General features: G+C 42.7%; 2 protein-coding genes across 8 annotated transcripts in view; one reads left to right on the top strand and one right to left on the bottom strand.

The window, feature by feature from the left end:
- Window positions 1-5,672, bottom strand: part of NCOR1 (nuclear receptor corepressor 1) — a 57,228-nt gene extending 51,556 nt beyond the window's left edge. For 4 of the 6 annotated variants that reach the window (XM_052689008.1, XM_052689012.1, XM_052689011.1 and 1 more), the window contains exon 1: window positions 4,286-4,416. The gene's annotated coding sequence lies outside the window, so the exon portion shown is untranslated. Of the gene's footprint in view, window positions 1-4,285; window positions 4,417-5,167 lie in introns of those variants that run through there. The other 2 variants (XM_052689009.1, XM_052689010.1) reach the window with 2 other exon arrangements.
- Window positions 4,720-23,696, top strand: part of PIGL (phosphatidylinositol glycan anchor biosynthesis class L) — a 56,166-nt gene continuing 37,189 nt past the window's right edge. The window contains exons 1-3 of one of the 2 annotated variants that reach the window (XM_052689046.1): window positions 4,720-4,806; window positions 5,667-5,781; window positions 10,526-10,625. In XM_052689046.1, the coding sequence (XP_052545006.1) occupies window positions 4,804-4,806; window positions 5,667-5,781; window positions 10,526-10,625 (218 nt within the window). In that variant the 5' untranslated portion in view covers window positions 4,720-4,803. Of the gene's footprint in view, window positions 4,807-5,666; window positions 5,782-5,983; window positions 6,310-10,525; window positions 10,626-23,696 lie in introns of those variants that run through there. The other variant, XM_052689045.1, reaches the window with a different exon arrangement.

The following is a 23,696-nucleotide window of genomic DNA, read 5'->3' as shown; positions in this document are numbered from 1 at the left end:
GAAGCCAATCCTTCCATCTAAAGGGTTCACAGAACAAGCATCGGCCTCAACTCTCTCCTCAGTCAGCTGGGCTCATACAAAAATCATTCTCAATCTGAACTAAAAAGACAGTAAGGTTAAAGTAACTTTCTTTTACTGTATATAATAACATCTAGGTCTATTTAGATACTCCATAGGATAAGCAAGATGGCCCTCCAGAAACAAAGTTTGTGATTTATTTGTATGTAATTGTGATTTATTGACATGAACAATGAAGTTTGAGATGTTCTACTACACAGAGAATACGACAGATAAAAATACAGTCCTTGTTGAAGCTCACAGAACAGCCTCTAGGTCACAGAAAATGGCAAGGAACGGAAGGGATCTTCAATCACAAATGGTAGAAGCACCTCTGCTTTGGGGGAAGGGTAGAAAACAGGCAGTTAAAAAAAAAAAAAAAAAAAGTCAAGGTTCTAGATGGGTACAAGTCTCTTTGAAACCACAGGGAAATATCAACATCTAGAGAAATATCAGCCAGAGGTAAGCGGCTGCTTCTGCAAGAAAGTTTTTTGAGAGTAACACTCTGAGAAAGGTGAAGTGTACGGGAGAGCTCCACCTTCCTGACAGCCCTTCTCTGTCAAGAAAGCATTTTAAACAACATGAAAAGCAGAAACAGTGATAGAATAATAGGTGAAGACTCCAGCTGAACTGTAATAGTACGCTCATCTGGTTTGCTGAGCAGCACTTGAACTTCTAATCCACTATATTTTTTAGGTTTAACTTTCCAATAGTGACAGAGATGAAACAATCGGTTCCTGAGAAGAAAGAGGCAAACGCATTTCCAAATGGATTTTCCATATGAAAACATGATTCATATCCACATTTATTGGACATCCTCCTCACAGTGTGAATGCAGGTGAATTCATGCAGGAGAGCACTGCCCAGGGATGTCCACACACAGCCCATGCCCCGCAGCCAGGACAGATGTGCCTCTGACTGCACGAGGGCTACAGACAGAGTTAACCACACGCACTTTCCCCAAAGCACCGTAAGGCACAACTACATGCATGGCATAAGAGGAAGAATTAAAGGGACATTATATTAGTTTAAGCATATTTTATAATTTTATCTCGTCTTTTCTCATTTATGGGTCGTGTTCCCCTCGCTGTCTTTGTGAATGCATTTTTATTTTCAGGTTTACCCAAGGCCAATTTGCACACACACAATTTCTAAGTCCTGGTCAACAGTCTGCCCAAATAACATCAGCATAAAAATTTAATTGCCCGACTTTCTTACTGCTGAGAAATACAAACAGGAGGGTTTTTCAGAACGGCTTACTTTTTTTTTTTTTTTTAAACCCAACACAGCGACTTAATTTTGCAATAGCCTTTGAAATCATAAGCAGGTGAAGTCATTGACTTCAAAACCACACAGACCAACATCCTCCTGAAGCCTGAAACAAAACTGCCTATCAAATCAGTCAGGGAGTGGCAGCACTACAAGAGCGGCTTAGATGTGAAGCTATTCAAGGACACAGAAATCTCTCTCAGGATACTGGGAGGAAACATAGCTCCAAGGTAAGTTTGAGCTTTCTGTGTGCACACCAGCTGAAGCCCTGGTAGGCCCAGACTGTGGACAACGCTTACCAGACAGTTGATAAAGGCTGAACTAGCACGGAAGAGAGAGGAAGCATCACAAAACATCATTATTCGATGGAGACTCATTGAAGGAGAAACTAAAACTGAAGATAAATTCAGCATGTTCCTGGATATTTACATAATTTAGAAGTAGTCCAAAGTAAATATTTACAGACAGCATTCTACGTAGGTCAGAATTTTTACTTCAAACATTTACAGTACAGAGACCAGGTAGCAGGTTGCTAATTGCTTGCCATCTGAAACACCGATTCAGATTTGACTGAAGAACATAAACGACACGAAGAGTTCGAGCCTGCATCCAGGAAACATTTGTTTGCATTATGAAACCACTGTCTGGTTAGTAGCCTGTTCTCAGGATTGTACTGCATTGCACAGCACCTGCATGAGGCACAGATCTGTTCCAACTTAAACAATTATTAAAATCTTAAACTTAAGTGACCACACACACAAGAATTTTGAATAGTACTTGTGACGGTACAAGAAAACCTTCACTGAAACCATTTTGTAGGAAAGCACAGAAGAAAAAAATCATTTCAGCAAAACTTTGGCTGAGAGCTTTGAACAAATTAAATGTCAATATTAAGAATACAATAGTAGAGAAAATAAAGAAAATATTTTTCTCTGATACAGAATATTATCCTGTTACTTTCAGACATTTAGCAGTAGTTGAAGCAGTCAGCTTCCCCTCCCTGTAAGCATCTCTCACTCATGCTGTAACTGAGAAATGAAGTAGATTAGAGGATGCAGCAACAAGAACCCGAGGGCACCAGAAGGAGGAAATTGAAAGGAAGCATTCACGTTTGTCACTGCTTTTACCTCCGTTTTTGAGACGCTTTTATAGACTCCTCACAATGAGGAACACCCAGAAAGAGCAACTAAAAAGAGTGGTTACAGGACTCCAATGTATTTAGAGTAAATCAGCAGCATAATATAGAATAATAAATATACTCCGACTTTGTAATTTAATTCAAATTGTAAGCTGTAGTTGGTTTGTACCTAAAAGAATAGAGAGAACTAACGCCTGTGGAAGCAAACACTTGCAGTATCCTCTCCATACACTAACAAATGGAATTTTAACCCTTAGAAAGAAGATTCCAAAGTGCCACCCTCTCCTGCATCACAGCGACCAACATCAAACAGCGTATTACAAACAGACAAATCAAACTGCACACAAAGCACAACAGAATTTTGTTTCCTAAGCAGTCCATATTCTATCACAGAGAAAAGCCATGTCAAGAAAAAAATTAACCACGCTATTGCAAAAAGGGTCACTGCGGTTGGCTTGTTTCCTCTGAACTTTTGAGGATGAAGGTCTTTTGTCCCCCAACAGGAGACATTAGATTTTAGCTAGTTAGAAATCCACTTCAAAGATTACATACTCCCTTTCCAAATGTCAAGGCTCTTCAGTTAATCACGAACAATATCCTGCAGAGTAAAACTCCAGCGCAAAATTTCAACAGATCTGCACGGTCCCTACATGCAGTGACACAATGCTGTGCGTCCACTTGTTTGGACATCTCAGCTGTACCCAGGGCCTCCTTACACACCACAATAACACCCACAACAGCACCATTTTTCCTTTAAGTCAACAAGCCTAAAATGAAAAGCTCTCCGCCTGAGTTTGAGCAGCACACAGCTGTGTAACTATACATAAAGATACTGGATAATACAAGAATATTGCCACAAAACTCAAAGCTAAACATCCTCCTCATCGCAGTGTTATCTTTATTATTATTGTTATTACGTTACAATGATATTTATGGTCATGAAGACCATATAACTGACGCATGAACAAGCCCATTTTGGACAACAAGACGGTTCAGCCTCACAACTTACATACTTGAGCCTGTCTAACACTAACAGCACACAGTCCATCTGGAACCTTATCCAACTGCTACCAATTGGACACTGACCATTTTGTTATGCACAGACACCAGTGAGCACAACGTTCTCTACCTCTACCACCGAGGCAGAATTACTCCAGAAAAGGCCATTTCCCTGGTGCCCTCTGGTAGCCCCGAGGTGAGGGGGGCTGTGGCTGCTGATGGGTCCTAATGGCGTAACTCAGCACAAGCAGCTGCCCACTGACAGTCTCAGCAGGAGGAGAGCATCCTCAGGAACAAACGCACTTCTGCCCCACGTTCCAGAAGACTGACTTCGAAGAGATTTTTTTGAAGAACGGGCCTTTTTCTTTAATTATTACTGTGACTGGGTGTTTTTTTTTTTTTCTTCTTTTTTTTTTTCTTTTTTTTTTTTTTTCAGATCGCGCTTTTCCCCCCAGGAGGATCACGGCAACCCCCGCCCCACCGCTCTGCACTTCTCCCCCAAGTTCCCCTCACTCAGGGGCCACTCTCGCGGCCCCGCGCCCCCCCCCCCCCCCGCCCTCCTCACGCACGCACAGCGGGCAGCGGCACCCCCCCCCGATCTGTTCCCCCCCTCCCCCCGCCCGGCCGCTCCCTCAGGACCCCCCCGGCTCCAGCGCCCTCCCCTCGGGGCTCTGCCCGACGAGGAAGGAGGAGGGAGGATGGCCGTGGCCCCCGCCTCTTCCCCTTCCCCCTCCTCTTCCTCCTCCTCCTCCTCACAGTGGAGAATCCAAAGCCCCGCTGCCCCCCATGCTTCTCGCCGCCCCGCCAGGCCCCTGCCCTTACCGACAGCGCGGCGCTGGGGCGGCGCGGCCGCGGGCTCCGGCAGGGTTGGGCGGTCGCGGCGTCTCACCTCAGCCTCAGCGCCACCGCCACCGCCATTTTGCCTCCCCTCCCCCGTCTCGGAGGACTCCGCCTCCTCTCGCCAGGTCCTGGCAGCTACCAAACAAACGGTGGCGCGGCGACTCGGAGGTTTTTTACCGGTCGCGGGGACTCGCGCCTTCCTCCCAACGCGCAGCCAGCGTAGCGCTGCTCTGGAGGCGTCGGCTCCCTAGAAAGCGGGGCGGGTCCCGGAGTAAAAAGGCGGTTTGCTACGTTTCTTCCAGGACCTGCTGGCCGGTGCGGCGGCGGAGTACGGCTCCCTCCCCCCTCCCCACTGAGGGGCTCTGTGCGGGGGGGGGGGGGGGTGGCGGCCGCCATGAGGCGCGCAGCGGCGCTGAGGCGGTGACGGACGGAGCGCGGGGGAACCCCTCACGTACACACCGCCCCTCGGCCGCGAGAAAGCGAATGGGCTGAAGTGAAAAATGGTAAATAACGGCCGCCGAAGCGCCAGGCGGCGGCTGAGGGGCGGAGCGCGGCTCTTCACAGCCGTGTGGGGTCCCCGCGGTTGGCGCGCCTCTGCCTCTCGTTATGAAATATTAGGTTTTAAATCGCAACTGCCTCGTTTTTCTGGTTTTTTGTTGTTTTTTGTTTGGTTGGTTGGTTGGTTTTTTTTACCCTTTCCTCTGGAATGAGAAAAATGAGCACTGTCCCCTGTCGAGCCGTGTTACGCTCCGCTGGTGCCGACGGCTTTTCCGTCAGGTATTTGAAATCCTCACGTTTTATCTGCAAACGTGAGCTGCTGAGATCGCAGATCCCCTTATCGGGTTTGTAACGGGAGGCACGTACCGTCAGCCAAGATTAAGCCGTCCCATTGAGGAAACGCGGTCATGTTGCACAGCTTCCAGCCGGAGTCACAACGCAGGTGCTCAGCCTGTGGCAAAGAGGCGAGTTTCCCTCATTAAACACGCGCTTTATTGGCCAGTGAGCACCACAGCTGAGTTCCACTCCGTTAAATGCCTACATCAACCTATCTCCAGGCTGAAGGCTTTAACCCCACCAAAGCCGACGGCTTGCTTCAACGTATCCAAGAAAAGCCCGTGTGAAGGAGCCGTTTTGTGAGGTGTTTGTTCTCCGGATGTTCGATTCCTCTGATTTGCTCTCACACTTTTATTCTTTAAGCTGAGGTTGGGGTAACAGACTGCTCTTCTATGCCTCGAGCAGCACGGCTTCCAAGCCGCCGTTTATCTCGTTGCCTTATTTATTCCCTGTCACCTTTTTCATGGTAACGTCTCCAGCGATTGACTTCACCTCTGAGACGCGTCCCAACGCTTTTTTTCTCTCGCAGCCGCGCTCAGGACAGCCGCACAGACAAGCGCACGGCACAGCCTGTCTCTGGAGATGCTCCTCGCCCCACTCTCGAGGTCTCAGTTCGCCCACGTGTATCTCACAGCCACACAGAGGTACGCGTCGAAGAGCTCAGTTTTGTTTCCATTTGTTACTTCTTAAGGTCCCATAGGGGCCCATTTCTCGCTAATAGGGATGCTCCCGGGCCACGCCGCCACCCAGCCCGAGTGCACCGGAGCAGCCCCAAAGCAGCGGGACCGGTGCACGTTTCTGCGGCCGCGTGACCCCGCCCCGAGGCGGGGAATAGAAGGGCGGAAGAGGGGAACTTCTGGGAGCGCGGAACGTTCGCGTTTCCCGTCCCCGTTTCCCGGCGGAGCGGTGCGCGGCGGCTGTCGCTATGGCAGCGGGGCCGTGGGGCTGGGGGCTGGCGGTGCTGCTGCTGTTATTGTTGGTGGTACTGCGCTGCGCCGCGCGCCGCCTGCGGAGTCGTTCCGCCGTGAACAGCGCGGCGGTGTCGCGGGATGATGACGTCAGCGCTCTGTTGGTGACGGCGCACCCCGATGACGAAGTGATGTTCTTCGCCCCCACGCTGCTCTGCCTGGGCAGGGCCGGCGCCCGCCTCGCGGTGCTGTGCTGCTCCGCAGGTGAGCGGGGATGCGGCAGGGAGCGGTGGGGCTACCTGGCCCCTCAGGTGCCGCTGGCCGTGGAGGTCAGGCTTCCCATCCGTGGCGTCACGCAGAGGCCTCTGTGATGTTTTCGTTCGTGACGTCAGCGCTGGGTTGTCTACTTGGGCGGAGCGGGCAGGGCTGTAGCGACGTATCGGTGCATGGTTGGTGTGGCCTCATCGTGGTGTGACAGTGTGATGTCACCGCGATGCCACGCGTGATGTCATCTCTGTGCTGATTCTCACAGCCCTCTGGGTTTCTGCTGCAGTGACAGTGAGCACTGCTGAGACTCTGTGGTTTGGGGGCACCTCTAGGTTGGGGCATTCTGCACACGCTTGAAAGTGGCCTCATGTATGGGTCTTCAGCCAAAATGCTGCTTTTGGCAGTTTCATTGGCTGTAGTAAAATCTATATTTGAACCACGCATACGGTTTCACAATCAATTCTCATGCTGCAGCACTGAGATACTAGGAAATTGCATGGAAATGTCATTAAGTTGCATAAAAGCACTCATTGTTAAAGTTTTTGCATTTTGTAGTTCTCTGGTCTTTTAGAGAACTTGCTTTGGATGATCCAGTTTTGATATCATGATATATTCACACTAACGCATCTAAAAATGTTGGTTGCAAAACAGTCTAATCATTGAAAAATAACCCTGAAGATAACCTGAGGCTGTGCTGCCCATCAGTCAGCCCAAAGGCAACACTAACGGTGTCTTCATTTGCTAGAGACAGATGTCTAGTTTGTGCTTTGTGTCCCCCAGGGAGGTTATGTAGTCTGCTTCAGTGCTGCATTAGCTTTTCTTCACATCACCTTTTCCTGAATTTGGAGTGACCTGAGTTTGTTTGTTTGTTTTATCTGCTGTGAACATAGAAATCAGAATATTCCTTTATAGCAGCTTCTTACTTTTTTTTAAAGCTGTCTGCCTCTCCTGTGTCCTCCATACTAAACTACACGATTTCCTTCAATCCTTATTGTATTTTCTAAACTTCTGATCATTCTCTTTGCACTCCTGTGGACTCTCCTCCATTTGATTCACATCTGTTTCTGAAGCACAGTCACCAAAAACTGAGGCCTTTCTGGGCCTGAATCAAATGAAAGACTCTCAGAGGAGAAATCTCACAAGGAATTTTCCCAGCATATTACACTACTATCTTGTGCTTTTCTTGTTATCTACTAAAGCTTGAGATAATTTTTTTTCATGCACATAACCTAATCAGTTATTCTTCCTGTGAATTCAAGGTTGTACTGTTGTGCTTGATGAAACACTGCAGTGTTGCATTTCATTATCATTACTTTGTTCAGTTATTTTGGATGTAGGAAGCAGCCTCATGTTAACTGATTTATCAGACCATACACACTGCTGTACATGAATTCATGAGCCTGTGGTGAAAACTTAATGTCTTAATGTTTGTTCAGAGGAGTATTTCAAGCTAAAAAGATGTACATCTCCCACTGACAGCTGCTCGTATTTGGGAAAAGGGACTGCTGTAATTCTGAAATCTCCAGCTTGTTCTCTGCCATCTCCTGTATTCTTTGTTCTCACACCTTTCTGTCATAACAGGCTATCTAGGTGAGAAGACAGGGATTAAGCTATTGTTGAAGTCTAATAGCACATTGATTTTAATGATCCCTGCATACTCCCCATTAAAGATTTAGTGCAGAGCTTTCAGTTGTCTTTGCTGAGGGACAAAAGTCTGTGGATCCCATTTGGCTTTTTCACAGCTCTGACAAGATTACCGACATGCAGTTCTGCCATTTCAGTTGTCAGGATTAAAATACTGCTGCCAGTAGAGAACTTTCCAAAGAAGTGTTGTGTTTCTTTTTTATTTTGTTCAGGTTCTCTTTTTTTATTGTCCTGCTTCAGTGCCATGAAAAATTAAATCGGGTTGAGACTGTCTTCGGTTGCATGTCTTGCACGTCTTTGTAAGGGAATACCAACACATAGGAAAATGCATTCAGTGAGCTAATAGCTTTCTCTCTGCCTCTTAATAGCCTCTTGGTGATTCAGATGGTTTATCCTCTCGTTGTTTGTATGATTGATGATGACAAGTGAGTTGATCAAAGACTCCGCAAATTGTAAGACTGAACCAAAATAATGACGTAGGAACTGTTGTATTTGCAGTTCTCACATATCAGTCAAAATGCCATAAGAAATGAATCAGAATTACAGCACTGTGAGGGAAAAAACCCAGCCTTCTCCACACTGAGTAATCTTTGAATTAATAACTCTGTATAAATGCGTTTTGTTCTCTGTAGTAGCTGGCTCTCTATTGTGAGTGCTCAATGGATGAGTTCCAGCAGCATTAGCTATTCAGCTGTTTTTGCTTTCAGCAGCTGCCCGTTTTTTCTTGTTAGCATTTATATATTCCTAATGTCCTGACACATTTCTCAAGCTGGGGAAAATGGATCTGTTCCTTTGAGTTCAGTAGAAGTTAGGTGTTTTGAGAATAATGGCACCACTTGGAAAAACGTCACCTGCAGTTACTGTGTTATGTTGCAACATAACTTACATTACATTAAAACACAAATATCACTAATTCCCATGCAAGAAATCAATCTAAAATGAAGTACTCATGTAGTCCATCTGAGGAAGGCACACAGTTAAATTTCCTCTTCTGAAGCTGGAACTTGTGGTCCAACTGCAGACTGCCAAGCTGACGTGTGCCTCAGCAAACCCACAGGTAACCACTGTCACAGTCTTATAAAATCATTCACTCACAGTCTGCAAGAAGAGAAGTTGCTTTTTTCTGGCTGTTGTTCACTTCTTTGAAAATCATACAAAGCTGCTAGTGAGTGCTCAGATTGCAACATTTCTTTAGAGAAATGCTAGATTTAGATGAGTCATCCCCAAAACAATAAAAAAAATCTGGTGTAATTCAAGACAGCTGACTACAGACTCAAATCATACATTAATACACAGCTAAATTTTATCATTTCGTTGCTGCAAAGTTAAAATTGGGCTGCAAATATTGTCCTGCACAGGTAGCATATTGCAAGGGACCATTGCAGTACTGGCATAGACTTTGCATGACTGATTCCAAGAAAAAAAAAAAAAAGTAGTGTGAGGACAAGATGAGAAGAAAAGATTTCTGCAAAGGAGACGGTGCTTGAAGTGTTTCCCTACCAGCTGTTGGTCTGCAAATATCTATCAAGTTTTAACTTTTCCAAAATACCCTTAAAGTAGGTTCCTGCCTTTTGTGGTTCTGTAAGTTCTTTGCAATTGTAACTTCTGCTGGAATCTCCTCTGTGAGTGATGCAGACTTCTGAGAAATCTTCATCTCAAAAACAGATTTTTAGAATTCTTCATTCCCTAAAATCCTCTTAATTTCATCACTGTGTTCTGTTGCAGTATCTTAGTGTTACGTGGTGCCTACTGTTCATTAGAAGTGGTCCAGAATGTACTATAAACTATTATAATCACCTAAGGAATACAACTCAGGACAAGTTTTCCAAGTGTTGTCCCAGCAGTTCTTTCTGAGGACTCTGACCTGGCTGTTCAGCCTGATTCTGTGGGCCTGTGCTGTTAAGAGCACAGGAGGGAGTTCATGGTACCATGCCTAATAGTGAAGGAGGAGTGGTTCTTTTGCCCTTCCTGAGGAAGTTAATTATTACTGATTTGTTTTGAATACCTCTCTTTAAAGTGGACTAAGGTCCCACTAACCTCTTTCATAGAGACAACCTGGAAATTTGCCAGTGATAACAGTTTTAGTCACCTCACTGGAAAGGCTGTTTCTTCTGTGTTTATGAGAAGATCTTGCTCAGTTGTTTTTGTTAGTGACTTGCATTCAGATAACTGTAACCTGTTTGTCCTTGAAGACACCCTTAGAAAGCTCCTTCCTCCCCCGCCCCCAAGCAGAGTTAGCCTTTGGAATTCACAAAAAATACATGAGAAAACAGAAAGGCCAAACAACAACAACAAAAAAATTCCTTTTGCTAAAAGGCTAAAAATTTTGGTGTGAGCTTGTTTGGAAAAGGCATCAGAAAGTGCCATGTCTAACCAGACCGGTTGTCCAAGCAGTCCATTGTCCTCCTTTTAGTAATAGCCAAAGTCATGCTTCTGCTAAAGACATGGGAGATCTCCCAGACAGCAATTCTGGAACACTCTGCTTGGGCAACTGCTTCTAAACTTCTATTTGACCAGTAAATGTCTTTTTTCTCCATGCTAAACTAAACAGTGTTGCTGTTATTTGCAGGAAACTATTACAATCAAGGAGAGATTCGTAAGAAAGAACTGGAACAAAGTTGTTGTCTGCTGGGGGTTCCTGCGTCCAATGTAACAGTCATTGATCACAGGTAACTAGGCTTTATTTGTAGTATTATTTCTATGCTGGTTTTAAACAAGAAGTGAAGTTCATTTCAATGTTCTGTGACAGCTGACTCTATCATTCTATACGTATTGGATTGAGGACTGTCAAAAAAGATCATACGAGATATTTATGTAAACTATTAGCTAAAAAAATCTAATTAATTCAGAACATAAATCAAGAATATAGTGGGGATTACTGTCCTTAGAGAAAACTCTGTTAATACAGCATTTCAAGTAGTGATAACTAACTAACTTGTAGGGGGTCTGGACAGTGTGTTTGGGCAACATGATCACTCTTTGTTGCAATTTTTGCAGTGTTATCCAAGACACAAAGAAATCTCTGAATTGCCAGAGGCAAGTTTGTGCTGAAAATAAAACTGTTTGGAGGATTGGCAGTACCATTACATTGCAGTTATTCTCCCACGTGATTATAACATAGTTGCAGATAGTTGAAGTCTGTGTTCCATGATAAGATAACCATATAAACACATCAGCAGTTGTGCTTGCTGTCTGTAAAACAGTGCAGTGCCTGTGTTATTTTGGTAGCCATCAGAGCACTTTATAAAATAAGAATCCTGCCAGCTTTAGCCGAAGAAGCCACCCTGACAGCAGAAATTCCTGAGGGTGTATTTTGGGGAGACAGAAAAATAGAATTGCTTGGAATCTGTTTGTTCATATGTTTGAGTGGTTTGTTAGTTGCCAACAAGTTTCTCATCTGTGGGTGAGCTGGCGGTTGACTGCATTTAATGGGATGGTCTGAAATGGATGAAATGTCTTCTCAGTCTTTGCAGAGGAGGCTGCTGCTAGCAAAGCTGTGTTTCCATTGCTTCCAAGTGTTTTATTCTAAGACTTCAATTAATTGTAAATTAAATTATGTGAACAGTTCAGAATCAGATATAGGCGTTAGTAGAAGACCTTTTTAAAACGTAACGTAACATTAATTTGATTCACTTAAAATCTTATTTTATGTAAATGTGTGAGGTCATGAACTTGTAGTCACCTTTTTCATAGGCTAGTGCTTACATGGCTTGGATGAGATTCTGTTATATTTATAATTTGGTTTAGTTCTGGCTAAAAACAAAATGCGCTCTGGTGTTAAAGGCTGTCCATAACAACATTATAGTAAGTTTCTTTCAACTGAAGCCACGCAGGATTTCTGTATGGGTTTTCTGTTTGTTTGTTTTTAATATGTGTTGTTTTCTTTAGCTGTGTCTAGATATGGAGGTAGGTGATGAAATTGACACTTATTTGTTTTGGAATTATCTTGAAACTGCATTAATAGAAGGTGATTTGACACTTGGAATCAGTAAAACTCAGAAGGTAATGTTGCAAGGCCTCTAAAGTTGCCCAATCTCTGCCCATCTGGGGTTAATGTTTACTGAAATAAATAGTGATTTCTAGCAAATACAGTACAACCAGTTGTTTCAATTGTAAACAGCTATCATGAAATTCATAAAGAACATTTTTGTTTATGAAGAAGACAGTTTTAAGGCCACACCAATTAGAAGAGTCAGAGTTGAAAAAAGCCTGGCTCCATGCAGGCCCTTTTCCCATGAATGTATTTTCCCTTGAGCTAAGGCAACAGAAACCACAGTCCAGAATATGAATCCTCTTGAGTTCTTTGCTTTTTTTAGCTTTAGGTTTCTCTCCAAGTTTTCAGCTCTGTTAGGAAAACAGCACAGGAGTTGTTTTTCCTTTGGAATGGAAAGAGACTTTTCCGTTTGCTTCTCATGAACTGACTTGGGGTAGCTTCATGTTTTGTAGTACAATTACATGATGGTACCCAGAACTTTTTTGAGGGGGAATAAGGAAAAAAGCTGCATAGTTTTTCATAGAGTTTTGCTAAGCATAGGTTTGCTAAATGAACTGTCTTTTGCAATTTACACTGAGCCCAGAAGCCTGCTTGTCTTTCATGCTATAAAGCACTATGAGTTTGAGTTTGGTTTCTCTGTGATGCAAGTTTCCTGATACTGCTCAATCATCTCCCAGTGCACACAGTCCAGAGGGCTGCTTTTTGCAAGTAGCACTGCAGTTTGCTCAGTAGAAAGGTGAGGGTGATTTCAGAGAAATAACTGGATTGTTTCCCTTTGGTGCTTTCATTGTCAGTGATATGCACGTTTATGAAATCAGTGACCAATGTGTGAGTTCTGCTACTGGACGCGCTGCTTGAGAAGGCTGATCTGTGTCCCTGCCCAGAGTTCTGAGGCACAGGATGTTGTAGTGGCAATGCTAAGTCATGGCCTGAAGCAGTGATGGAGCACCTGGTGGGAGGGCAGGGCCAACGTAGGGGAGCTCAGGTGCAAGCAGTTCACCTGAGTGACCAGAAGGGGTAAAGCCAGGATCCACCCCTTCCCAGACCTCATGTAAGGGCTGGCAGTGGAGGTGAGGTGTCTTACTGGAGATCCCTGCCTACCTGAGGTAAGCAGATTTTATTTTTTTTCCCCGTTGTTTCTGTGGCCACAGCTGCTGGTTTTGGGCTTCTCCTCACTTGTTGCAGCCTGGGACTTTGCTACCTTGCTATCATTGCTGTGCTTTCTATTATATTGTAAAGTTACAGATGCATGAGGTTGTTCTGAGAAACAAGTTCAGGTATGAGACATTTATTTCAGAGGTTATGTTGCAGTGGGATAATCACTGCAGATGACCTAACTGCACTGCAAATCACCTAACTTTGTTGTGCATTCAGGGAGCCAACCTGAAGGGAAGTTCTTGCTGAATTTAGTTCAAAGCTTGTTTATACAGACAAGTTAAGCATGCTTATAGTGCATTATTTGCTCAGCAGTAACTCATCTAGAGGAGATATTTTATGAAAAACATCTGTGGATCAGGTGTTTGCAAAGTAGTAGGTGATGAGGAATGATTTTTAGATGACACTGAATTTTTGAAGTGTTTTCATTGCTTTAGGTAAAGCACTGGGGCTGATTTTCTTTAAACTTAGAGTTCCCAGGTTCCTTCCAGTCAGTAGCTTTCCTATGCCTCTGCTACCCCTTCTCTAATTTACACATAATACAGAAGTATTTGCCACTATGGTCTGATGTGAAACATGCTAAATTTCAATGGAAATTAATATGTAGGGGATACAGTTTGTAAGACTGTTCTCATCAGCGTTCTGCCATCCATATGCCATCTCTAAGATCAAAATCCTTTGGTTTTGTTTTTTTTTTTCATTCTCTTCCTGACTCTCCAGAAGATAATTTTGCATTTGTGTTAAGAACCAGTACAATGCTTAAGGACTGTAGCTGGCATGCTACCAATTAACATTGCTTATGCAAGCACTGGATGCTTTACATTATCCAAGCTGCAGACTTGTATTTTGGAAAGGAAAGCCCAAAGGATTGCTTGGTCTGGATCTGCTCCAGCCATTGTAGTGCAGAGCTGAGTCATGCTGTTTCCTCCCCTCTTTGCATAATCTAGAAGTGAGTGAGTAGAAGTTTCAAGATGTAGAATGAATGTATCTGAAAGACAAGCTGATTGATGTGCTCTGCAATCTCATTTGGCCAGGCAGATATAAAATCAACGTGACATTTGAGTTACAGGTGAACCTGTAGAGAGAAACCTTCAGTTAGTCTGTCTATGGTGAAATCTGTGTTAAAGACCAAGCCCTTATTAAGCAGTCCCTTACCTTGAACAATGACTATGTCAAGTACAACCAGGGCAGGACTGGTTCAGTCTCTACCAGACAACTGTTCTGCATCGTTTCTTCAATGGGTGTTTGATATATTTACAGATAACAGCATCTCAAATCTTCTGCACAAATACAGTGCTGAACTGTACCCACATTTCAGCTATAGGGATTGGAGGCCCCCACAAATCAGCTGAAGTTCATGAAATGCAGTGATTTTGATACTTACCTGTAAGTAATTAATCTGTGAATAGATGCTCCTGAGCAGCAAGCTCTCCCTCCTGCTTTATGGAAAACATTGGAATCTAATTGATCTAATCAGAAAAGTTATTTAAGCTCCCACTGATGTTGGGCACATCTGCCAAAGCCCTTCCAATCTGTAATATAGCATGTAAACAGGAGATGTTTTCTAAGCTATTTTCACTTTCTGAAGAGAATGAGCAAAATCAAAGCCCAAATGATTCTTTTTTTTTTTTTTCTAATGTCTGTTTTGAGTTAATGGAAAGATAAGTATCAGGCATTTTACTGCAGCTTCTGAGTCTTTTGTTTGTGATTGGAGTGGACAGAAAGTAGGACTAATTGCATCTTTTATGTGACAGAAAAACATTTGGACCAAGTTTACACTGTAAAGAAAATAATAGCTAAAAATGGGGAAAAGTAGAAAATTTTCCACTCAGTACAGAGACTTACAGCAAGTAACATTACGTCTGTTTCTGAGTTTCCATGGAAATGGCACTGCATACACTTCTCTTATTATTTCACTTAAGTTCACAAGGGCTCTGGTTCGTGCACAGTAGAGAAGACGTCTGCCTGTACAGAATTGCAGGCGAGCTGTGAGTTCTTTATGAGGCAGCACGAAAGCTCGCATTTTTAAAGTTTTTTTTACTATATAAAAATTATTTGGTTTTGGTCTTGGGTTTTGTGTGTGGATTTGTTTTTGTTTTTTTCCATACAAGGTAAACAGGCTGTATTGCACTTCCTTGTGTTTAACTTGTGACAAACTTCCTTCTACAAGGCCCCGTGTCAGAGAAGTGAGTCTGTAAGGTCATGGGAAAAATATACCCTTAAATAGTGGGTGAGTCTGACTGGGACAATGAGAAGGATACAAAATCACCTCAGAGCTTTCAGAGAATGAAATATGTAACAACCTTTGGATTAGAATTTGAAAACTTAACGTGGACAGTGCAGGAGTACGTCCAGTTGATCCAGTTTGGTTTTTGCTGTGCTTAGGTTGTTTGGTGATGGCTTTATGGATTTGTATGCAGGGTGCTGAGTGCGTGAGAACTCTGTGCAAGCTGTCAGTGAGAATTTGTACTGTGATTAAGAAAGCCTGCCTGAAAATGGAGGACCAGAAGAAGTGCAGCAACAAAATCCTGGCCTCTGAGTCTCCTGGGAAGACTGGCAGTGATTTCATACCAGTTTCTGACTCACTCATTTGCAGACCTGTGTCATCTTGCTAAATGTATCTGGAATTTTTGTTATAATCGCATTTATTCTACATATGCTTTTCTTTATTCCTTGATCCTTTTTCTTTCCTTCTTGTATTTTAGGCTCAGTATTTAATAGTTTTTATTCTGCTAGAGTAATTGTGGTAATTGGTTACATTATGTCTTCCTACGTTCCTTGTGGTATTGCACTTAGACATTCTGTTATGCTGCTAATTCTGAAGCTATGTGCTGATTAACAGTGCTGCCATGCAGTTCTTCTGGAAGAGCTGTGTGTTTCAGCAGTGATGACAGGTTTTCTTGATCTTATTTATGCCAGAAGCACTGTAAAGGTCTTTTTTTTTTTTTGTGGATTTTTCTCTAATTAAGAATGACATTGGGGGATCAGAAAATCTTAGATGAAAATTGGTTGCATATTCAGAGTGTATTTCAATGAAATCAATCTATATTTGAATACAAACCCTCTTTACCATCACAAGAAAGCAAGGAGCCTTAGTCAGATGGCTGCCTTGATGTTTATGTAAAGACTATGCACAAATTTCACTTGTATTTACTTGCGTTCTTGAAATTGTTGTCTTTCTGAGAAGGTAATGAAATAGTTGGCCACATGCTCTGCTTGACATTATAATCAATACATTTTTCTAAAACATTTACCACGTGGCAGCTTATGCTCCTAATTTTAGGTCATTGGAGCACTTTATGAAAAGGTTTACATTGAAATCAGCTTTTAGAGGTCTGCTATTGTAAGTGTTGCTCTATGCAATAATTTAAGAGGAAATACTTCTGGGGATTGAGATGTCTGTCTGCCTTCCAGGAAAGCTGCTTTCTGAAACAAAGGCTTGTATTGCAGTATGTTAGGTTTGGCTGTTTTGTCCTAAGTTAGATGTTTTCCTCTATAAAGAAATCTACCCTTCAGCTTCCCTGGAGCTCCCATGAATCAGCTCCTTTCTCAGCTTTGTGGCATAATTAACTTTCTTGCAGTACAATAAGGAGGAAAGGTCTGTGGTGGAAGGGAAAACGATCCTTTTGGTGCTACAGGGACGTGGCCCCCAGATTGCTTCTGCAGAAAATGAGCAGTGGTCCTTTTCAAAACATGGAAGGATTCTCCTTTGCATGTCGACAGACCTGGCAGCCCACGTGTCAGTGATGTCACAGCAGGGTTTGATTAGGAGCAAGAGGCTGCCCAGAGAACCCGAGGGCTTTGAATGAGTGTTGAGGGAAGGGAAGAAGTGCTGATAAAGGACAAAATGTCCTTTATGGAATTCTAATCAAAATACTAAGCGTCAAGATTTATGCTTAAAATGTTCAAGATTATTTTAGCAGAGTGAAAACTTCAGTACTGATCCCAAAACATGAAATATGAAATATCCCAGCCATTGCTCCAAGCTGATGAGATTTGATTCTGCTCAAAAACCATCAGCACTGCTAAGTTGATAGTGAGAAAACAAGTCAAACATATTATGTTTCAAAAGTCAAAAAAGCAACTAGGGCTGAAGACAGGGAAATCACTAGAATGGGGCAAACCAGCAGGAATCACTTCTTTGTTCTTACCTAGTTTGTGCCTTCAGAAATGCTTTTTGTTATTCTTTTCTTCATGGCTTTTAAAAGTGCCTTACATTCATTAAAGACAGCTGTGGTCTTGATGCAAAGGAAGCTTCAATGGCCCATTCTGAATTTGCTAGTGGTCAGTGTCCTGTGCTGGCTGTTTCCTGATAATGCAGATATGCTGACTGGAGCAGTTCTGTAAAGAGACCACTTGTGTCCATGCAGGACGTGCCCATGAGTTTGTTGGTTTCCAGTACAAAATGTAAGATTTCATTATTTTGAGTGGACTTTGTTCACTGATGCTAGCAAAGTGAGCTACCAATGCAGAAGAGCAGAGTCATTAGATTAAAACTATTTTCAAGTTATACCCAGTTATACCATGGCTTTTAAACATGACAAACTGTGTCAGCCTATTTATTTTGCCAGTTATGCAGTGGAACAATACAGTCTGCTTTGCCAATAGATGCTCTGAGGGACTAATGGAGAATGACAAGCATTTCCCCTTTGCCTGTGGAAGGTTTGCTGCTTTGATAATCCATACTGCAATGCCCAGCACTGTCTCTGCTAGTCACTCGTTTTATCCTGCTGCTGTGAATGCCTTGCTGATCATTATAGGCAGACTGGAGTCTTTTAGGACAGAAGGTAAAATGGTTAATTCTTCTTTAAAGAGTACCAGTTAGACCAAATAGTATCTAAGTTATTCAGAGAAGAGAAGCAAACAGGAAAAAATGTAGCATGAGTTCACCTTTTGAGTCTCTATTTGGACTCAACTTACTTAGGGAAAATGTGTTTTGGTTTGTTGTTGTTTTGTTTTTGTTTTTTTACTGAGAACTCTTAAACTTGCTCACAATAATGGATTGAGGTTATTGCCTTGTTCACACGAGCTGTGGTTTCTTTCTGTGTTCTCATAACGGTACTTTAATTGTAGCTACAATACAAAATGCTGAGTGCCTCAATTACAACAGGGCTGTGAGAGCTGAGGCTGTCTGTGGCAGTTTCGGTGTGTCCAGGGGTATCACAGTGTTTAAAAACTTGTTCTACTCCTGTTCCCTTCATCTAACTTTGCTAGTTCTGGCAGCCACCAGAGGAATGACCGAATAACCAGTATCTGAGTCTTGGGAACTTTATTAGGCTTATAAAGCACAGAATGTTTCCAATTACAAGGCACAGCATTGAAGGCTGTTGGGCCATGTTAAATGCCATGATATTCTGTTGTGCTGAATACCAGCAATATAATCCTCATTTCTTCAGCTCGGTTTCAAAATCCCATTGAAGTCAGAAGGCACCTCCTACACTGGCAGCCAGGAAGGGAACTTGAGAAGTAGTGTGTGGTAGTGCTTGAGGGGTGGGTGGGAAGCATCCTCTCCTCTGATAGGCTCAAGGGGTTGAGTTGCTGGGCTGCAGAAGAAGGATGTCCACAATACTGGGGCCTCCAAGACAGGATCGTGGTGTGAGGGAAGTTCCATGCTATTTCCCCTTGCCCTAAAAATTTCGGGGCATTTGGTTGGACCTTTTTGGCTCTCTTTAAATTAAAGATGGTATAAAAACAGAAAAAAAGGATTTGCAAAAAAGCATTAGTTACATCTTGATCAAAATGTTATTTTTCATAGGAATAGCAGTGTTTGGACTGGAGGTGCTGTAAAAGCTCAGTGGGTTTTTGTGAGGATACTTCTGTTTATGCAGACTTACAAATTCTTTGTTTTAATACAACATGTGCTTGGGTCTCCATCAACTCAGTTTTTCTGCATAGATGGTAGAACTGGAGTTGTAGAAACTTGGATTTGTTTCCTTCTTTCCTCAGTACCACCTTCTGGTCCCCTCAGAATGAGTAGGAGTTGGCCATTCACTTCAGTAAGACCAGAAATTGGCACTGAAACAGTTGACAACAGAAGACAAAGTTGTCTTCAAAAAAAAATATTAGGATAGGGAAAGTTGGAAAAGCAACTGTACAATGGGCGTTGTGTAAAATATGTTTCCTCTTAATGACTTTCCAGTTCAGATTGGCTCTGTTTACATACAAATCAAAAGCTGGTTTGTCTAACTGCCAACAAGCAGAACTCAGTCTGGGATCTGAATATCCAGCTGTGCCTTTTGCCTCTGACATCCTCCCAGTAATAAAAGTTGTGTGGATAGGATTTGGCTCAAATTGCAGATGATGTGTGATCCAGAATTGAATTCAGGCTGCTCTTCCTCTGTAAGACAATAGAAGCTAAAACTTGTTTTTGTCAATAAAATAAGCATGTACAACTCAAACCCCCCTGGGGATCTGTGATGATGAATAAGATGCTCTTTTTCCATCACGACGTTTCTGGCCCTGACCCATTTTTGTAATGACTCCATGAGAACTCTGAATTTTTTCTTCCACATTTGGAGCAGAAACAGTTGTGGTATTTACCTGTGAAAATGCAGCATCCAGAAAACAGGTGTAGTTATGACAACTTCTGCAGACCAATTTATTCCAGTTTCTTTGTTTGTTTTAGTCTCAAACTGCCTGAAGGTTACAGCGTTAGTTCAGTGCACCATGCTAAGTGCTCTGTGAGCCTGTCCTCTTTAACAGCTTCCCTACAGTTAGACCAAGTGAGAGAGCAACTACATAAATGAAATGGTACTGCTAGAGGATGCCTATTAGTTGTCACTTTCCAGTCTTTTTTTTCCAGTGGTCTGTTAGTCAATGAAGGTGTGTCGTCTTCACAAAACAGAGCCTCCTGAACTTCTCCTTACAGACTGACAGCCTGTCAGGAGGCAGCTGCTGCACCTTGCAGATGCCAATGGACCATGATGATGATGGAGCTCCATGATGATGGAGCGGTTTCCGGTCCTGGAGGTTCATGCACTGTTTGGTTGCAGGCAAAGCTATCTCTGCTCCTGGAGGAGCAATGTATAAAGAAACTAGTTACAGCGTGGCCTTCTTGCTTGTAATGATGATGAAAGTGCTGGCTGCAGCACAGAGCTCTGTTAGCAGTTTCACTTGCAGGTTGTGCTTTTGCCACCTCATTGTAAAAGGCTGCTTGTAAAGCTGCTTAGCAGTTAAGCAAAGCATTCTTCTTTATCTCTGGTCTTTCCAAAAATAAAGCCCTATTTGACAGATGATTGAAAGCTTCAGTTGACTGTTGCATTGGGAACTGGTGAAGGTGGTCTCAGCAGTCTGAGGCTCTGCAAACAATTCTGGCTGACTGCAGTGAGATGCTGCTTTGTAGGAGTATGATCCAGTGCTGCCTTTTGAAGCATCTTACAAGACAATTCCCATCTGTATTTTCTTGGCTGAGTTTGTTGTGACATGCCCCGTTATTTTTTGCATTCTGTGTCCATTCTGAAGTTCCCCCAGGCATCCCTTTAAATGAAACATTGCATCACCGAGGAAGTGAAGCCATTAAAAGTGAATGCTTTTGCCAAACACTTGGAGTGAATATAATCAACTCTCATCTACCAGAAAATGACTTGCACGTTGACACTGCAGAATTTGAGAACAATAGACATTTTTTTTGAGTGGCTTGATGGAGCAGTTTCTCAGAAAGCTCAGCTGCACTGTTAATCTTTTGCCACGTCACAGTTGAAGGTTTTGTGCTTGCATAGAGAATACATAGAAAAGGGTTACCGAGCAATGGTTAAAGCATGAAGTTTCACACTTAAAAATCTCTTTGGAGGAAGAGACCTTTTAAGTTGTGCATGTCTCGCTTTCCCCCTTTAGTAATGCTGTTTTTTCACAGAGCTGTGGGGATAGCCTAGTTATTGTTCATATACTTTATTATTTATACTTTTGTTTATATGTAGTGATGTGCAATGCTGTGTAAGTGTTGAAGCTCATCATCAGTCTTTTCCTTTCTAGCTGAAGGGTTAATTTCTTTCTCCAAAGAATGGAGATCAGATTTAGGTTTGGAATGGGAGGAGGGAAGACAGAGGATTTTGTTCTGCAGGAAACTAGGTCAGCGGGTTTTTATTATCATGCTCCACAGCCCAATGTGGTTTGCATTTAGGAGTGAACTCAGTTGACATCGTGTATGGTCGATTTCCTCTTCCCAGAAAGCAGGCCTCAGACATCGCTTCATGTATTACGGCTTTCCCAAATTGAAATCAAGGATATTTAGCTACAGGGGGGAGCTCAAGAAATTGTGAATTTGTTAGGTTTGTTTTAGAGCTGTGTCTGTCAGGAGAGCCTCAGAGGCACATAAAGGAGCCCAAGATATTTGGGAGATGAAAAACAATGAGGGTGGAATCTTTTGTCACTGAAGCGCTTCAGAATCGCAGATCTTGACTGCTTTTAGACGATCTGCAGATGATTGCTCTTATAGGTTTTTACTGCTGTTGGTTTGTTGCTTCAATGCAGCCAGATTCTGATCCTCATCTGCCAAAGTAAATCTGGAGTAATTCCCTTGTTTTCTCTGACCCAATTGCAATGTGTGGCAGAGATCATAATGACATAGGTAACATTTAGATGGGGAATTTTCTATTAAAACTTTCAGATCATGTCTGATGCAGGATCATTTGAAATCTTTTTTGGATCTTAAGACTTTCTCAACCATGAAAACCTTGGAGTACATTTTCTTGCTGGGTGGCTGAGAATAGATGTCAGTGTTGTTTATTTCTGCTTATTGAAGCAGACATCATGCATGTTGGAGAACTCAGGCTGCCTCTCTTTACAATTACATCGACCTTACTGAATAATCTAAATCCAAGTGCTTATAACTTTAGAAGATGTACTTTGTTTTGATCATAGGGATCAGGTAAGATGGAGCTTGGAAAAGCTATTTGTAAGTCTACAAAAAATTTCTGAGTAATAGTAAGACCAAAATCTATTTCCAGTTTTATATTCTTGTAGTTTTATGAACTTTAATGTGATTTAATGGCTTTTCAGTGTAGTAGAAACATCTAATTCTGTCCTGTTCTAGTCTTTATTCAGTCCTGGCATTGAGAAGGCCAGACATTTTTGCAAACCAAGTTTGGCTTTTAAAGCTGAACAAGGAAAATATGGGCATTACTGAGAACAGGCAGCAGTAGATTGCCAGCAATTCCTGGAAATAATGGAGTTTCACAACTGTTCCCTGCAGATTGAACGTTTAGGGAGGAAAAATAACCTTGTGGCTTGCATAGACAGAATAATGAAGATGCAAAGGCTGTAGAGAAAGTTTATTATGGTGAAATTTAAAATGCCAGTCTTAGATTAAAACCAAAGAGCAGAATACCTCAAAATAATGATAGCATGGAAATACTAAAGGTCAGAAAATTGCATGCTGTCTTTTCTGAGCATGCTTTTAGTCTTGTGCAAGGCTGTATATTTTAGTTGTTCAGTGCTTTTGAATCTTTAAACACTTCTGGCTGCAGGAAGTGTGCTCATGCAGTCATCTTTTAAATGTGCAAGTGTCACACAGGGTTGACAGAGAAAAGTTGGCCTTCTGTAATACCATTGTATTCTTCCACTGCTGGCATCCGTGACTGAGAGCCAAGAAAGTGACAGCACACGTCAGACTGGGAGGCATGGGGAGGACTTGCAGCTGGCAGGCACGTACACACCACAGAGATCCGCGTTGACGCAGCATTTGAACAGTGCCTTCTGTGTAATGAAGGCAGAAGGGGTTGTAGGAGAATCTCCACAGCTTCATTCAAGGATGAAGAATTCCTCCATTCAAAGTTGTAGCTGCTCAGAAAATGTCACTAAGTTGCTGGAAGGGTTGGATCGTGTTCCTTCCTGTCTAGATTGAACTAAGTTGAATTCAGCTCTTAGCTCAAGAAACGTCGGATGGAAGAGACTTTCTGGGCTGTTGATCTTCTGTGTGCTCCTGCACAGTCAGTGCAGCGTGATCTCTGTCCTGCTAAGGATGAGCTGTTAGAGGAAAGCTCTCAGAGGCTGTCAGTTATGTGAAGCTTCTGGGATGTGACTCATAGGATAAAGAAGTTTGGTTGTTCCTGCTGTGAATAACAAGCGTAAAATCCTCTTTATCTACAGAGGCTTTCTCTCCCCCCAAAATTGTTAGCATATTGGAGCTATTGCTGAAAATACAGTAGCTTCTGGGTTGAAACAGCGATTGTTAATAGCACTCATTAATACCATCTGTATAAAAAATGCTGCTGTGTATTTGTGCTCTTTCAAATTAATAAACTCTGAAGTTTCTGGGCTGAAAATGAGGTTGGTAATGCAGAAGAGCAGAGCATCTATGTCAGCGAATGAACAGATGCTTACAGGAGACTGCAGGATAAACAGATGCCAAGTAATGCTGGTGTATGAAATAAGCCATTTGTGCCCATTTGGGAGCTCTGCTGCATAAAGGATGCAGTCTGCAAATTTAAGTAGGTTATGATGTTCTCTCCTATGGCTGAGGTTAGAGGCTAGTGCAGTTAACTGCAGAGTAGTTGCTCTATGGAGCAAACATGAGAGCTCTAAACCAAAATTGTCTTTCAGTGAACAGTGGCTTCATATGAGTGCATTTCTTTTTTGTTTTCTCAATGTAATC

The sequence above is a fragment of the Tympanuchus pallidicinctus genome, unplaced genomic scaffold (assembly GCF_026119805.1).
Source record: "Tympanuchus pallidicinctus isolate F22 unplaced genomic scaffold, pur_lepc_1.0 scaffold24, whole genome shotgun sequence".
NCBI classification, from domain to species: Eukaryota; Metazoa; Chordata; class Aves; order Galliformes; family Phasianidae; genus Tympanuchus; species Tympanuchus pallidicinctus.
The sequence above is the reverse complement of the archived record's forward strand: the minus strand, read 5'-3'. Positions and strand labels throughout refer to the sequence as shown.